Below are 17,558 nucleotides of genomic sequence, written 5' to 3' on the forward strand. Positions count from 1 at the left end.
GGTTAGGTACCTGTCTTCCCTGACCCCCAGAATGTGCTTGAGTGAGAACAATACTCTGTTTTGGGTTGGTTTTTTTCCACTCGAGCTCTATGGTGACTACTTCAAAATGTATCTTTGATAAACAAACAAACTCCCTGGGACCTAGGAGATTGCCAAATCTTAACCTTCAGAGAACAGGCCTCTTGAGATTTTATTGTAAGGTAGTTCAATACATTAAGAAAGTTTAATACATTAGGAAATTGGCTTGTTTCATTAAAGAATATCATAGAACCGAAAGGATCATAGGGATCGTTTAGTCCATGTCCCATCATGTGGGAAATGAAAATATTGAGGCAAATATAGACCAGTAAAGGGGAACAAAAAAAAAAGGAAGAAGAAACCTCCAAAATAAAGACATTTAGAGTGAAAGTTACCCTTTCTCCTTCCCATGTGCGTAATCAAAATAATTAGGTGCAAGCTGCTTAAGCAGCATCACCTTCCCAGCTCACAGTTTATTAGGAGCTGAAAGGCCAATTTTATTTAGATTTTCCTTAAGCCCCTAATAAGATCTGCAGAGGCCCGTTGCTTGGGAAAGGATGCTGAGACGGTGTAGCCACTTCGCAGTGGAGATAAACTAGCTGGAGCTGCCAGGTTGAATAATTGATGGAGGCACCATGTACTATTCAAGACTGTCCCGGGGGTTGGGGTTGGGGTGGGAAAGGAAAGGTTTCTGGGGGAGGAGGAAAAGTTAACCGTGCCCCTCCCACCTAGCTTTTCTCTAAGCTACTCCTCTCCCCACCCACATCTATACTTCCTCCTCCGACACACAGCCGACCAGTCCAGCAGGGGCACTAGCTAGTGACAATCTCCAGTCCAGCGGGACCAGCAGAAGCGGGGAGCGCAGCCTCGCCGGCCTCCTGGGTCTCATTGAGGGTACTGTGCAGCGCCTAAACCAGCACCATGCGCTCTTCTTTGGGGGCTCGCTGGTTCCCTCTGTCGCTCAGTTTCCTCCTTTACGTGTTTTCCCTGTGTTTTTCGGAGGACACTATCAAAGGTAAAAGCAAAATTCTTTACTGCAGCATCTTTGGGGTTCTTGCTCCTTTCCTCTGGGCCGAGACTGTCTAGGGAGAGGTGGGAGTCAGGAGAGTGGATGATCGTTATAGAAGGTGCTGCGTGCAGACCGAAATTACCGCTCGTCTGTTGCGCTTAGCCTTCCCAAAGGGAAGCTTGCGCCCAGCCCAGGGAAGGAATTAAGTTGCGGGGAAGAAGGCGGGAGTGGAAATAGTGGGTGCCCCAGCCAAGATGGGTGGAGAGCTAGGATTTACGCCGCTTTCCTATTGGCTCGTGTGTCGGATGTCGAGCTAAATGAATAAATGGGGAAAGATGGTGCCTCTGCTCTGGTATCGTCACATCCCTTCCTTGGGTGAATACAGAACTCGTTTTGGAGTCTGGATCTTATGTAGATTTAGGCTTGATTTAAGGAACTAAGTGGGGCTGGAGACGGCCTGGGAAGCTGAGAGCAGTGACAACCTCTGAAAGCTTTTACCCCTCGCCTCTCTTCCCTCTCCTCATATCGATTAGAGGACAAATAACAGCTCTTTTCTTCCTGGCAGGTGCACCTGCTCGAAGAAAGTGCTTCCTCCGCCTTTTCAGAGTTGAATTTTAGACTCCAGTAAAGGGAGACTCATGAGTTCCCAAAGAAAACTGGCGTATGTTTTTCTTTTCTCTGGATTAAAAAAAAAAGTTCCTTTTTGTGTAGGGAAGGCAGGCATCTATCTGTATAGAGACAGGCTTGATGCCGAAATTCAATAGTAAAGTTGCCATTTTATCTTAAGGGATGATTAAGATCACATGATACTATTACATTAAAATGAGCAGGCAAAAAATTCCTGTGTTAGCCATCACCAGAGTTAAAAAACGAATATACTCAATAGAAGAGTATTTTTACATATAGAACGAAATTTTTTAAAATTATAAATAAAACAGAACCAAAAAAGCTTTTTTATGAACTCAAAGCATCTATTTTTTATAACTTTGGAGTATGTTTAATATTCTGGCCACCAATCATTGTATGCTTCTAAAGAACTATTAGCATCCATTTCAATTTGGGGCCCAGTTTTAGGTGTGCCTTTGTTTCCAATGTCATTCTACTACCCTCTTTTCTTGTACCCCCATTTTATTGTTGACAGCCTGGAGCTCCCCCCTCTTCCCCAATATCTTCGGCTTGTCCCATTTCCAGATCAATGCCTTCCAGTTCTTAGTAACTCTACCTCCCCCTTACCCTTCTTTCCTCCCCACCCCCATCAGTCAAAAGAATGTATGTAATCACTATTTTATTGGAGAAATTTGACTAAAGTGAATAGCAAGGGAAACCCTAGAGGAAAAGGAATGCCTGGGTTGGGGAGGTTGTGGGTTGAGACCCTGGATTCTCTGAAATCATCCCTTTGTCCTCCATTTCCAACCTCATAGGTGAAATTAAGTTAAAATGAATATCAGAGGAAGGCTTATAAAGAAAAAAAATTAAGTTGTAAAAAGGTTATAAGAACCCTGGTAGAGGTGTGTGTGGGGGGTCTGAGCCCACTGTTCCGTTTTCTAGATTGAGTGTCTACTTGGTGTGTGTAGGGTGTGTGTGTGTTTAATCAACCCATCCAGGTCTGTTTTTTCTCACTTCTTTCCTGCTTGAAGCCCCTAAAACAAAGGGACTGGGTTGGTTTGCCCTAAATTAATCATACCTCCGACTTCATGGCAGATCCTTTTGGAATGAGACTTTAATAAGTACAAAGAATATTTGGTTAGAAAGATCTAGGTCTCTTCATGTTGATGGTGTTGTTCTCTTCAGTCTTGTTTCCTCATCTGTAAAAGAAGTGGCAAGGTTGAATTCAGCACCCCTCCACTCTATTGGTGGCCCTGTCCACCTCCACTCTATTGACTGATGTCTCCAGTGTGGAAGGGACAGCCAGGTGGCTTAGTAGATAAGAGTGTTGGGCTTGAAGTGAGGAAGACTCATCTTCCTAAGTTCACATCCTACCTCAGACACTAACTCTGTGACTCCGGGCAAGTCTCTGAGCCTTGTTTGCTTCAATTTCTTTATCTGTAAGATGAGCTGGATAAGGAAATAGCAAACCACTTCAGTATCTGTGTTGAAGTAAACCACAAATGAGGTCATGAAGAGCTAGACACAACTGAAAAAACAACTGAACAACCACCACCACCAATATGCAAGGAGTGGGGAGGGAATAAGATGAGGACAGAAAAAAAAGAGGAAGTAGGAGTTAAAAATGTTTTTTAAACATTCATAGTTTAAAGAAACAAAGACTTTTGATAGGAAAATATTTGTAGATGTGAAAAATTTGCCTCCTAACAACATGGGTAGTGACCACTGCAGTCAGTGTTAGGAAACATTAATTCATTGAATCTTTACACTAGCAGTGCTTTTGGAATCCTAAGGCTAGGTGGGATGGACATTTCTGTACCATACGTACTCTGTGTTCTACATTAGGCATTTACTAAATAATTGTTGCCTATTTCTTGTTGTTGTGATTAGGTTTTCTTGTGTAGGATGCTTTTTTTTAAGGACCTTTTGCCACTCAGTTCTCTGAACCTAATTAATTTTCCTAAGTTTCCATTGCATTTTAATAGTGTTAATGTCTGTCCCTCTGATGAGCTAAATGGTTCTATTTCTACCAACATTGAGTTTTGCTCCAGGTGGAAACTTCTAGGGCTTTCCCTTTTCCCTTGGTTTTATTTCTTGTTATTGTTGTTAAGTCATTTCAGTTGTCTTTGATCCTTTGTGACCCCATTTGGGGTTTTCCTTCTTTCTTTCTTTTTTTACGGGACAATGAGGGTTAAGTGACTTGCCCAAGGTCACACAGCTAGTAAGTGTCAAGTGTCTGAGGCAGTATTTGAACTCAAGTCCTGTGCTCTATCCACTGTACCACCTAGCCATTTCCATCTCCAGTGAATCCATTTTGTTAGGCAATCAGAGGTTAAGTGACTTGCCTAGGGTCAAACAGCCAGGAAGTATCTTGTGGCTGTAATTGAACTCAGGTCTTCTTGACTCCAGGCCCAGTGTTCTATCTGCTGATCTACCAGGAGCAGCTTCATATTTCTTAGCATTCTAAATTATAGTTTCCCATGATCTCCTTTATACTAAAGTTCCACCTGTCACCCCGAAGTTATATAAGATGCGGAGTGACTGGGCTAAAACAGTGAAAGGCTGGTCAATGCAGTATGGCCACCTTGTCATAAAGGTATGTTATTATTTTTCTAGTTACATGTAGAGATGGTTTTCAACATTTTGTTTTTATTAGATTTCTAGTTCCAAATTTTTCTCCCTCTCTCCCTTCTTTCCCCCCTCCCCAAGACAGCAGGCAATCTGATATAGTTTATATATGTACAATCACATTAAACCTATCTCTGCATTAGTCATTGTGAAAGAAGAATCAGAACAAAAGGGACAAACCTTAAAAAAACAAAAACAAAAAAAGTAGAAACAATATGGTTCAATCTACATCTAGATTCCACAGTTCTTTTTTCTGGATTTGGAGAACATTTTTCATCATGAGTGGTATGGTCACCTTGTAATTAGAATTTTCTTTAGACTGAATTACAGCCAACTATAAAGGTTAGTTATAATGGTTAGAACACTATGCCCTGAAATCAGGAAGATGGGAATTGACATATGACATCAGACTCTTAGTAGCTGTTTGACCCTGGGCAAGTCACTTAACCACTATATGAATCAATTTCCTCAACTATAATTAAGGATAAAAGTAGAACCTACCTCCCAGTGCTCTGAAGATCAAATGAGATCATATTTGTAAAGTGTTTAGCACAATACAGTATCTGACCCATAATAGGCACTGTATAAATGTTTATTCTCTTCACTTCCCTCCCTTTCATCTATTATATCATATCCTATTTTGTAGCCTACTGAACAAGACCTGAATGAATTCCATCCCCCACTTGTGCTATAGATTGAATTAAACCAAACCAAATCAAACCAAACCAAAAACTTGACTCATCTACTTCCATCCTTCTTGCTTAGGCTGAATACTTAAAAACCCTGATGTTCTTGTCATTTTTTCCTATATGGATAGATTGTATCTCATTGGCCTATTTAAATTCCACAGAATGCTGCTGATTGGTTATCTAGTCTACCTCCCCCACCCCCACATTCATTAATCTATATGCTAGGAAACTTCAACCAAGTAGTATTTTAGTACCCTATTTTTTTTCCTTTCAGTTTGGCTACTCACTTTATTTGAGCTATGACTTATTTTGTAATGAATAGCTGTGGTGTGGATCTATTTTGGAGGCTTTTTCCCCCTTAAAAAGCCACATGTTATACAAAGATTAGGAAGTATTGGTTCTATTCTTAATTCTATCATTAACTCTGCAATGCTGGCAAGTCCCTTTAGTATTCTGGGCTTTAGTGTCCTCTTCCATAAAATAGGAAAGTTAACTGATTGATGATGTCTAAAATTTCTTTCTATTCTAAAATTTTATGATCTGAAGATAGAAAAGTTACTAAAAGGATGTACATAAAATCAACAATGATGTCAAAATACTAGGTGAAGAAGCTTCAGGATAAGAACATTTTTTCTTAACAGAAAATGGGCAAAGTTGATTTCTATAGTATTTCAGATTCTATGATTTTTTTAAATTTTAGGACATTTTAAAAATTATTGTTTCTTTTGTCACTCTTTGTTGGCCAAATATTCAAATCCTTATTGGGTATCAAATAAGATCATATTTATAAATGATCAGTGAGGCATATAAAGTGCTTAGAACAGTGCCTGGCACATAGTAAATGCTTAATAAGTTAAATTCTGATTTTAGTTCTGTTAAGGCTAAAATTCTAGCTATTCTGTCTAAAATATCTAATGAGTGGTCACCAATAAATTATAAGCTTTAGCAAGAGTTAGACTTTTAAGCATTTATTAAGGAGAATAAGAATTTGGTAAACAGAGAGAGAAAGGCCTACATTCATCTATCTATTAAAGGGAGAGCACATTTCTAGCTCCCTTCTCTACCAGCATCCTCAGGAAAAAGCCCCAGTCAGAGCACCAGGCTCCCTCCTTCTTCCTCCCACCAGCAAACGTCACTTCCTGACACCAAAGAAAAGATGCATGGTCTTGCCCTCAAAGACTTTCCTTCATGGCGGAGCTTTTCTATAGTAAGTCTCCAGTAGGTGGTGTCATTCCAATCATTACAGTTTGAGTTTTATGTCTGAGGATACCATGTAAGATCAGTTGAATATGGGTAGATTCCAAGGCTTGCCATCCACAATGAAATTTAACATACATGTGAAACTTGTTATTTGAGGAAAACCCCTTCTTTTGAAAAAGAATCCAAAATTTCATCTACACAGATTAGATGAATAGCCTTATTTCTCTAAAGTCATTATAGTACACTATCTTCACCATTCTCAGTATCTCATGAGACAACTCTTTGTCAAAGTGGATGGAGTGCTGCTATGTCCAGAGTCAAGGAAACTTGTATTCAAATCTGGCCTCAGACACTCACTAGTTATGTCTCCTTGGGCTAGTGAATTAATCTCTGTCTCAGTTTCCTCAACTATGAAATTGGGAAAATCATAGCCCCTACATCTTATGGTTGTTGTGAGGATCAAATTAGATAATATTTTAAAGTGCTTATCACAGTGCCTCGTCCCATAGTAGGTTCTTCATAAATTGATTGCTTGTTTCTTTCCTTTCTTCTCATCATTCTTCATGCAGTATATCAGCTCTTTAGAGTCTAGCCAGTTCTGGCTACACATTATCATCACTGATTCCCAAACCAACCTTTGGAGCAATACTTTGTTGTAGTAGCTCTTGCTATGCTATGCTCCAGTTAATTTGTGTTTTTTTTTTAGTTGTATCTATGATTTCATCAGCATTATGTATTTCCATTGAGGCATTCTCCCTACTTAATGTATACAAACACACCTCTTCAAATTATCAATTTAGATAGTTGCCTAGAAGTTAATTGACCTGCCCATGGTCCCATCAGCCAGTATGCATCAGAGAAAATACTTGAAACCAGCAGGCCAGTTCTCTGTCCATTACTCTACACTGACTCTCTACCTAGCTATTAAAATAATAAAAATGTCTTAATGGGAGAACTGTTATCTTCAGAAATAGAAACAGTAATTATTTGGGCCCTAATGCTCCCAAACTACTCTGGTAGCTTCTCTGTGGGAACAAGGAGACAAGTCAAAATGAGAGTTGTTTTTTTTTTTCTCCCCACTTAATAATATTTTATTTTTTTCCAATGACATGTAAAGATAGTTTTCAACATTCATTTTTGTAAGATTTTGAGTGCCAAATTTTCTTTCTCCCTCCCTCCCTCCCTGCTCCTCAAGAGAAGAAGCAATCTGATATAGGTTATATAGTACAATCATGTTAAACATATTTCCATATTAGTCATATTGTGAAAGAAAAATCAGAATAAAAGAGAAAAACCATGAGAAAGAAAGAAACAAACAAAAACCAAGTTAAAATAGTATGCCTCAATCTGCATTCTGACTCCATAGTTCTTTCTCTGGACATAGATAGCATTTTCTATTATGAGTTATTTGGAATTGTGCTGGATAATTGTATTACTGAGAAGAGCTAAGTTTATCATAGTTGATCTTCACACATTTTGCTATTACTATGTATAATATTCTCCTGGTTCTTCAATGAGAGAGTTTTTGACAGTCATTGTGGGAGAGTGGTCACCTGGGAAAACAATCCCAAAATGAATTAAAGTTGCACTTGGTATCTCTTACCCTTTTCTTTAAAAAAAAAAAATCGAAAATCAAAGGAATGCCCATCAATTGGGGAATGGCTCAACAAACTGTGGTATATGATTATATTGGAATATTACTGTGCTTTAAGAAATTACAAGCAAGATGATTTATGAAAAACCTGGAAAGATTTACATGAACTGATGCATCATGAGGTGAACAGAACCAGGAGAATGTTGTACACAGTAACAGCGATATTGTTTTATGAAGAACTATGAATAATTTAGCCATTCTCATCAATACAACCATCCAAGACAATCCCAAAGGACTAATAATGAAGTATAATATCCACCTCCAGAGAAAGAACTAATATTGTTTGAATACAGACTGAAGCATGCTATTTTTTACTCTTTCATTTTTTTTCCCTTTCATGAGTCTTCTTGTATAAAATGACTAATATGGAAATGTTTTACATAATTGCAAATGTATAACCCATATGTGATTTCTTACCCTTTCAGGGAGGGAGGAGTGAGAGCATTTGAAACTCAAAACTTTAAATAAAAATGTTAAAAAATATAAAAAATAATTGCTTCTCAATTACATGTAAAGACAATTTTTAAAATTATTTTTTATTTTGAAATTTTGAGTTCTAAATTTTCTCCTTCCCAATGCTATCCCCAATAAAGATGGTAAGCAATTTGATATAGGTTATACATGTGCAATAATGCAAAACATTTCCATATTAGTCATGTTGTGAAAAAAGACAGACCAAAAAAACAAAAAACATGAAAAAGATGAATCAAACATAACATTTTTTGATCTGTATTCAGATTCCAGCATTTCTTTCTCTGGAGGTGGATAGCATTTTTCACCATAAGTCCTGTACTTCACCATAAGAACTGTACTGAATCATTGTATTTCTGAGAATAGTTGAGTCATTCACAGTTGATCGTACAGTATTGTTGTTAATTGTGTACGATGTTCTCCTTATTCTGCTCACTGTACTTTGCATCTATTAAGGTAAACCTTTCAGTTTTTTTCTGAAATCATCCTGCTTGTCATTTCTTATACTACAATGATATTATATTACAATCCTATATTACAACTTGTTCAGGCATTCCACAATTGATTGGACCATCTTAATTTCCAGTTCTTTGCTACCACAAAATGAGCTGCTATAAAGAGTTTTGTACAAATAAGCCCCCCCCCCTTAAAAAAATCTCTTTTGGATATAAATTTAGTATTGCTATTTCTTGGTCAAAGGGTATGCACAGTTTTATAACCCTTTGGGCAGAATTCCAAATTGCTTTCAAGAATGGTTGGATCAGTTCATAACTCTACAAATAGTGTATTATTGTCCCAATTTCCCCATACCCCCTCCAACATTTATCATTTTAGTTTTCTGTTATATTAGCCAATCTGATAGGTGTGAAGGGGTAGCTCAGTTCTTTTAATTTGCATTTCTCTAATTAATAGTGATTTGGAACATTTTTTTCATATGACTATAGATAGCTTTGATTTCATCTGAAAACTGCCTATTCATGCCCTTTGAACATTTATTAGTTGGGAAATGGCATTTATCTTGATAAATTTGACTCAGTTCATTGTTGAGAAATGACGCTTTTCTTAGAGACACCTGCTGTAAAAATTCCCTCTGCTTGCTTTTTTTCTAATCTTCGTTGCATTGATTTTGTTTATTCAAAACATTTTAAATCTAATATAATCAAAATCATCCATTTTATATCTAGTAATGCTTTCTGTCCCTTTTTTTTTGTAAATAGTATTTTATTTGTTCAATTACATGGAAAGATAGTTTTCAACATTATTATTTTTTTGGGGGGGCTGGGCAATGAGGGTTAAGTGACTTGCCCAGGGTCACACAGCTAGTAAGTGTCAAGTGTCTGAGGCCAGATTTGAACTCAGGTCTTCCTGAATCCAGTGCTGGTGTTTTATACACTGTGCCACCTAGCTGCCCCATAACATTCATTTTTTATAAGATTTTTAGTTGCAATTTTTTTTCTTCTTTCTCTTTCCCCAAGACAGCAAGCAATCTGATATAGATTATACATATGCAATCATGTTAAAAAATTTTCCACATTAGTCATGTAATGAAAAAAGAATAAGAACAAAAGGTAAAAACCATGAGAAAGGAAAAAAAAAGTTAAAATAGTATGCTTTGATCTGCATTCAGACTTTCTCTGGAGGTGGATAGCATTTCCCATAATGAGTCTTTTGGAATTGTCTTGGCTCATTGTAGCCTTAAAAAATACATTGGGAATCTGGTGTGCATATAACCTGTCTTCCAGAATATCATATCCTAAGTCCTCTGTTCCTTTTATATGGAAGCCATTAAATCTGGTGTGATCCTGACTGTGGTTCCATGATATTTGAATTGTTTCTTTCTGGATGTTTCAAGTGTTTTCTCTTTGACCTAGGAGCTCTGGAATTTGGCTATATTACTCTAGTTTTTGTTTCTGAATGTCTTTCTTGAAGTTATTGGTGGATTCTTTGAATTTCTATTTTACCCCCTGAATCTAAGATATTGGGGCAGTTTTACTTGATAATTTATTGAAATATGATATCTAGGTTCTTTCTTTGATCATGGCTTTCAGGTAGTCCAGTAATTCTTAAATGATCCCCTTTTCATCAATTTTATAGGTTAGTTGCTCGCCAATGAGATATTTCACATTTTCTTTTTTTTCCCCTTCTATTTTTTCATTCTTTTTGTTTTGCTTTATCATTTCTTGATTGGTAATAAAGTCATTAGCTTCCATTTGCTCAATCCTAATTTTTAAGTAGTTATTTTCTTCAGAGAGCTTTTGTACCCCCTTTTCCATTTGGTGAATTCAGCTTTTCAAGGCATTCTTTTCCTCTTTAGCTTTTTTTTTAAACCTCTTTTACCATTTGGCCTAGTCTATTTTTTAAGGTTATTTTATTCAGTATTTTTTTGTATCTCCTTTACTAAGCTTTTGACATATTTTTCATGATTTTTTTTTGCATCACTCTCATTTCTGTTTCCATTTTTTCCTTTACCTCTCTTACTTTAATTTTAAAGTCCTTTTTGAGCCCTTCTATGGCCTGAGACCAATTCATATTTTTCTTGGAAGTTTTGAATGTAGGAGCTTTGACTTTATTATCTTCTTCTCAGGGTGTATTTTCATCTTCCTTTGTTGTGAAAATGTCTAAGTCTGAGGAAGGAAAGAAACAGCAAAGTCTCCAAGCCATGAAAAATAGGTTTATTGAGAGAGGGTACCTGTCTCACAATAAAGCCGGTCAGTCAGGGGTAGGACCTGAAAGACCCAGAGCTAGGGGCTTAACAGGGTTTTATACCCCTACACAGCTTAAATGTTTATATACTATACTAATTTTAGACAAACTCCTCCCAATTTACAGTCCACCATAAAACATGTACATAGGTTGATCATCCAGACTTCCTCTCAATTTGCTTCTGTCTGTCTTCTCCCCCAATCTGCCCTCCCTTCTTTTGCCGCCCTCTCTTTATCCCCTTCCTCTCCTATTTTCCTGCAGGGTTAGATAGATCAATTCACCCAATTGAGTGTATATGTTATTCCCTCCTTGAGCTAATTCTGATGAGATTAAGGTCTTTGAGCCAATTCTGATGAGATTAAGGTCTTTGAGCCAATTCTGATGAGTGTTAGGCTCATTTACTGTCCAGATTAAATAGATTGCTCCACCCAATTGGGTGTGTGTTAATCCCTCCTTGAGCAAACTCTGATAAGATTAAGGTCTTTAAGCCTATTCTGATAAGTGTAAAATTCATTTACTGCCCTGTTCCTCCCTCATCTTATCTCCCACTCAGTAACCCCTTTCCTGTTTCTTTCATGTGGGATTTCTGCCCTTCCCCCTCCCCCAGTGCATTCCTCTCACCCCTCAATTTTACCCTAAAGATGTCATCATGGGACAGCTAGGTGGCTCAGTGGACAAAGCATCCACCTTGGACCCAGGGGGACCCCAGCCAAAACCCAGCCCCAGACACAAGACAGTCACCCACTGCATAACCCCATGTATGTCCCCCAACTCCAATTTTTTATGGTTCTCTAGGGTCTTGTATTTGAAAGTCAAATTTGCCATTCAGTTCAGGTCTTTTCATCATAAATACCTGAAATTCCTCTTTTTCATTGAAATCCCATTTTTCCTCTGAAAGATTATTATCAGTTTTGCTGGATACATGATTCTTGGTTGTAATCCCAATTCCTTTGCCCTCTGGAATATCATATTCCATATTATCCAGTCCTTTAATGTAGAAGCTGCTAGATCTTGTGCTATCCTGACTGGGGCTCTATAGTACTTGAATTCTTTCTTTTTGGCAGCTTGCAATATTTTCTCCTTGACCTGGGAACTCTGGAATTTGGCTATAATATTCCTAGGAGTTTCCCTTTTGGGGTCTCTTTCAGGAGGTGATTGGTGGATTCTTTCAATTTCTATTTTACCTTCTGCTTCTAGAATATCAGGGTAATTTTCCCTGACAATTTCTTGGAAGATGATGTCTAAGCTATTTCCTTGATCATGGTTTTCAGGTAGACCAATAATTTTCAAATTATCTCTCCTGGACCTATTTTCCAGGTCAGCAGTTTTCCAAAAAGATATTTCACATTGCCCTCTATTTTCTTTGGGGGTGGGGGTGGGGCAGGGCAATGAGGGTTAAGTGACTTGCCCAGGGTCACACAGCTAGTAAGTGTCAAGTGTCTGAGGCTGGATTTGAACTCAGATCCTCCTGACTTTTGGACCACTGCACCACCTAGCTGCCCTAGCCCTCTATTTTTTTATTCATTTGGATTTGCTTTATTGTGTCTTGGTTTCTCATAAAGTCACTAGCTTCCATTTGTTCAATCCTAATTGTTAGGTAATTATTTTCATCAGAGAGCTTTTCCATTTGGCTTTTTAAGCTGTTGGCTTTTTTCTCATGTCTTTCCTGCATCACCTTCATTTCTCTTTCTATTTTTCCCTCTACCTCTCTAACTTTATCTTCAAAGTCCTTTTTAAGCGCCTCTATGGCCTGAGACCAATTCATATTTTTCTTGGGAGCTTTAGATATAGGGGCCCTGACATTGACATCTTCCTCTGAGGGTGCACCTAGATCTTCCTTGTCACTAAAGCAACTTTCTATGGGCCTCACCTTCATCTGCTCATCTTGCCTTTCTTTTACTTGACTTTTAGCTCCTTAAAGTGGGGCACTGTTTCCAGGCTGCAGTATCCCAAGCTTAAGCAGTCCCAGGTGGTATGATTTAAGGAGGATCAGGTTCTTCCCTCACCTGGCCTGTTCCCTGGTCCTTAGATGATGCCAGACCAACTTGCTATTCAACCAGCTTTGTGTGCTATGGTTGTCAGCTCCAATGAGCCTGTGCCCCTCCCCCACCTCGGCCACTGCTACTCAGGCCTACTTCCTGGTTCCAGAAGGTGTGAAAAACCCAAGTTCTTCCTCAGCATCAGCATAGACCCCTGTAGTCTCCCCGTTGCCCAGGGCTCAGCCCTCTCACCAGACTGTGAGCTTAGTTCCAGATGACACTGGCACTTCAGCTTATTCAGAGGCTCTGGGGGTCTCCTTCTCTGGTGAGACCTTCCTGGGACTGGATCTGTGTCAGGGTGACTGTGGGGTTGGGCTCGACTCCTGTCTCAGCACAGCAGCTCCCTCCTTCTGACCTTCTAAGCCATCCTTGGTTGGAAAATGATCTCAGCACATTCTTCTGTGGATTTTGCTGCTCCAGGAATTGTCCTATGGCATTATTTGGATGTTTTTTGGAGTGATCATATTGTGAGTTTGAGTGGTCACTGCCTGTCCTCTGCCATCTTGGCTCTGCCCCAAAGTCACCTGTAGTATATAATTTTAACAGAATATTATTTTGCTATAAGAAATGACAAGCAGGATGATTTCAGAAAGGCCTGGAAAAAACTTATATGAACTGATGTATAGTGAAGTGAGCAGAACCAAGAGAATGTTGTGCATAGTAACAGCAATACTGTGTAAGGGCTAAAATTCTAGCTATACTATCTAAAATCTAATGAGTGGTTGCCAATAAATTACAAGCTTTAGCAAGAGTATTTAAGTGTTTAAGTATTTATTAAAGAGCATTAGGATAAGAGAGAAAGGTAAAAATCTAACTATTTCTAAGAGACCCCATAATCCGACCCACCATGGTGAGGTCAGGAACAAAAAGGACCCAATGCCTCCTGTGAAGCTGGGAACATCCCCCCCCCCACATGCACATACAGCTCCAAGTTAATTGGCTGGTAGCTTTGATGGACAGCACCCACGAGCAAACGTCACTTCCTGATGCCAAGGATCTGACCACATGGTTTGCCCTCAGATGCCTTCTCCTCATGGCAAAGCTTTCCTACAGTCACTCTCCAGCAGGTGGCATCACTCCAGTCATCACAACTGTTTGATAAACTAAACTATTCTCAGTAAAACAATGATCCACGAAAATCCCAAAGGACTAATGAGGATGTATACTATCCAAACCCAAAGAAAGAACTGATATTGATGGAACATAGACTGAAGCATCTTGTTTTTTACATTTTCATTTTTTTCTTTTATTCAAGTTTTCTTATGCAAAATGACTAATATGGTAATACTTTACATAATTGCACATGTATATCTGATTTTTTATTGCTTCGGGAGGGGGAGGGGCAAGGGGAGGGGAAATAGAATACGGAACTCAAAACTTTAAATAAAAATATTTATTATCCAATTTTTTTTCTTTGTTAACCATAAATGAGACCAAAAAACCCAGCTTGCAGAAACACATCTATTTTTAATCATTCTGTCAGCCTCTTAGTGTATTAAATAGTAGGTAGTATATTCTGTTAGCTGATACAAACCAGTTTTTCATAAAATTAGCTGGTATATCTTAGCTGGTGGTATGGGGACTAACAAAATCATATTTATCTTTTTACTAATAGATTCAGATTTTACAACTCAAGTTCACAATGAAGAATTTACAGAAATGGCTGAGGAAACTGCGACAAATTTGTCATACCCAGAGTTAATCCCCATGGAGGAAACCCTGTTCATAATGGGTAAATATATGGCATTGTACATGTATCAATGTTTTGAAATTGTTTCTTTTAGTTTTAATCCACTTGGCATTGGTAAAATGAAACATACGTTTGGATTAATTACTAATCTTGCTGCATTTATGTTTTCAAAATACATTACATCCATTGTGACATCATATTGTATTTCAAGTTGATTTACAGATGAGATTTTTATACTTTTTAAAGGGATGAGGTTCTTCATTATTTTAGGTGGGGAGGACTAGAAGTTGAATGACTTTCAGTTGAAACTCTGAGTGTCTTATCTCTTTCCATGATGACCTTTACTCTACAAGGGAATCAACCCATGCCACAACAATTGGCTCTATGTTTTTCTAGTGGAAATGATGAGTTATAAGCCATATTTTTACCCTGGCAAAATGGTTAAATTTTGTCAAAGTGCATTTTTGCAAAGCAGATTTTCAGTTTTATAGTCTAGACCATATGGATTCTTCATACCCATCAAAGCATTCAATGAATAGACTGGCCAAAAAAAAATTATAATAATAATAGCTAGAATTTATAGAATGCTTTAAGTTTGTAAGAAGCTGTATGTCTATCTATCCACACACAAACATATATACATATATATATATAGAAACACACACACACACACACACACACACACACACACACACACACACATATATGAGAGAGAGAGAGAGAGGGAGGGAGGGAGGGGTAGGGGAGGAAAGGAGGGAGGATGACCTAAAAGTCTTATGGCAGTTTCAAACTGTTAAAGCTAGGTTAAAACTGCCATTAGACTTAAAGGACATTTTCTATAGTAACTCATTTGGTCCTCATCAGTAAACTTCAGTGTCTTCTTATTGTTTCCAGGACCAATTATAAAATCTTCTTTTGAGCACGTGAAGCTCTTTATAACCTGCTGTGCCTCCATCTTTCTAGGATTCTTATACCTTGCACTCATTCCATACTCTGCAACCAGTAACACTGGCCTCCTTGCTGTTCTTTACAAGACACTCCATCTCTGGACTTTGGACATTTTCTTTGTTTTCTTTTTTTTTTTTGGTGAGGCAATTGGGGTTAAGTGATTTGCCCAGGGTCACACAGCTAGTAAGTGTCAAGTGTCTGAGGCCGGATTTGAACTCAGGTCCTCCTGAATCCAGGGTCGGTGCTCTATCCACTGCGCCACCTAGCTGCCCCAACTTTGGACATTTTCACTGGTTAAAACCCCCATGCCTAGAACCCTTTCTCCTCCTCTCTGCTTCTTGGCTTCTCTAGCTTCTTTAAGTCCCAGCCAAAATCCCACCTTTTGTAAGAAGCCTTTCCTGACCCAGTTTAATTTCTAGTGCCTTTCCTCTGTAGATTATCTAATTTATCCTGTTTATAACTGGTTTGCACATAGTTGTTTGCATGTTATCTCTCCCTATTAGACTGTGAGTTCCTTCCTTAGTAGAATCCTTAATAAAAGTCTGTTAACTGATTGACTATTCATTGTTCTTTAAATAAGGTCACTTACTTTTAGAATTGTTTCATTTTACTTTATCTTTTTTTTTTTTCATTTCTTCCTCCTCTTCCCCCAGCTATTTGGTAGCTGTTCCTTTAAATTAAAATAGTTTTTGAGAGTTTCAAACAAATATATCAACCTGCACAATCTCTGATCAGCAAAATTAGCATCAAATCTTTCCACACTTACCTACTGATATAGCTAATGCATCAAATGCAGACTAAGGTTTTAAACTGAGTAGTACATACCAGATCCAGAGTTCAGGTAGACTGGCAGGTATGATAAATTAGGTAGCTCTGGATGGTGAAAGGCTGGTCTAAACAGGCAGAGGATCAGGTCCATGGATATCTGCCAAAGCAGGGAGAGACAGGCAGCCCTTGCAGACCTGAGCAGGCAAGAGATCCAGAGGCTGGGTAGTTAAGATAACAGTGCTCAGGGATCAGGAACCCATTTAGAATAATAAAAGCAACAAGAGATTAGGAGATAGATAGAGGGTGTAAATAAAAGGAATGCTAACTCAGTAGGTGAAATAGAGCTAGATAGTGAACAAAGAGCTTTGTAAAGCAAAGATTCCTATGTTTCCTCTTCTGGACCAGAACTGATCTCCCAGTGGAGTTGGGCCTACAGATGGAGGCTGGTGGGTACATACCTACCTGCAATAGGGGAATGAGGAGTGGGGGACAAACTAGCTAGAAAATAAATCTGCCCCTGCATTTTGAAAAGCTCATGTTTAGGCCTATGGATTCACCTATGGATTTTGTTTGTTGTTGTTTTTACTGGCCTTATCTTGATTTGACTTCCCCACTCAGAGTGGCTTCTATATATAGATATATACATATGCACATGCATATAGTGATTCAATTGATATTTGTCAAATGCCAATGGAAGGATGAATCTGTGCATGCCATATAATCCATGCCACTGGTTTCACACCACTTCTGGTGGAAGGTATTAGGCTCAGTGCTTTTGTGTTTATAAGGAGACTATGATCAACAATACTTAGAACCAACAGACCCTATCCACCTCGTTATATGTTAGAATTGGGTGAAAAGGCAAATGACAAAGGTGAAAGAAAAGGCAAGATGTGATGGTGGGCTGAGAATCTAGAGGAAAAAAATGATTGTAGGATGTCTGGATCCTGGTGAATTGAAAGCAAGTTGGTTGTTGACATTCAGTGCCCCCTTCTCACTTGTCCTGAGGAAAGGTATTGTAGTAAAGTGTGGTAAACCAAGGTGGAAGGGCTATTGTGGAAAAAGGCAGGAGCTGGCAATGGCCAAACTCTCAGTTTTGTATATACTGTCCAGTTTCAGCACTAGGGTTTGTTAG

The 17,558-nt window shown here is 38.4% G+C and overlaps 1 protein-coding gene across 1 annotated transcript in view; it reads left to right on the top strand.

Annotated features, from left to right (window-relative positions):
• Positions 1-812: 812 nt before the first annotated feature.
• EMB (embigin) overlaps positions 813-17,558 on the top strand; it is a 45,205-nt gene continuing 28,459 nt past the window's right edge. Inside the window, exons 1-2 of the mRNA XM_043975131.1 lie at positions 813-1,033; positions 14,633-14,749. Of these exons, the coding sequence (XP_043831066.1) occupies positions 940-1,033; positions 14,633-14,749 (211 nt within the window). The 5' untranslated portion in view covers positions 813-939. The remainder of the gene's footprint in view (positions 1,034-14,632; positions 14,750-17,558) is intronic.

The sequence above is a fragment of the Dromiciops gliroides genome, chromosome 1 (genome assembly GCF_019393635.1).
Source record: "Dromiciops gliroides isolate mDroGli1 chromosome 1, mDroGli1.pri, whole genome shotgun sequence".
NCBI classification, from domain to species: Eukaryota; Metazoa; Chordata; class Mammalia; order Microbiotheria; family Microbiotheriidae; genus Dromiciops; species Dromiciops gliroides.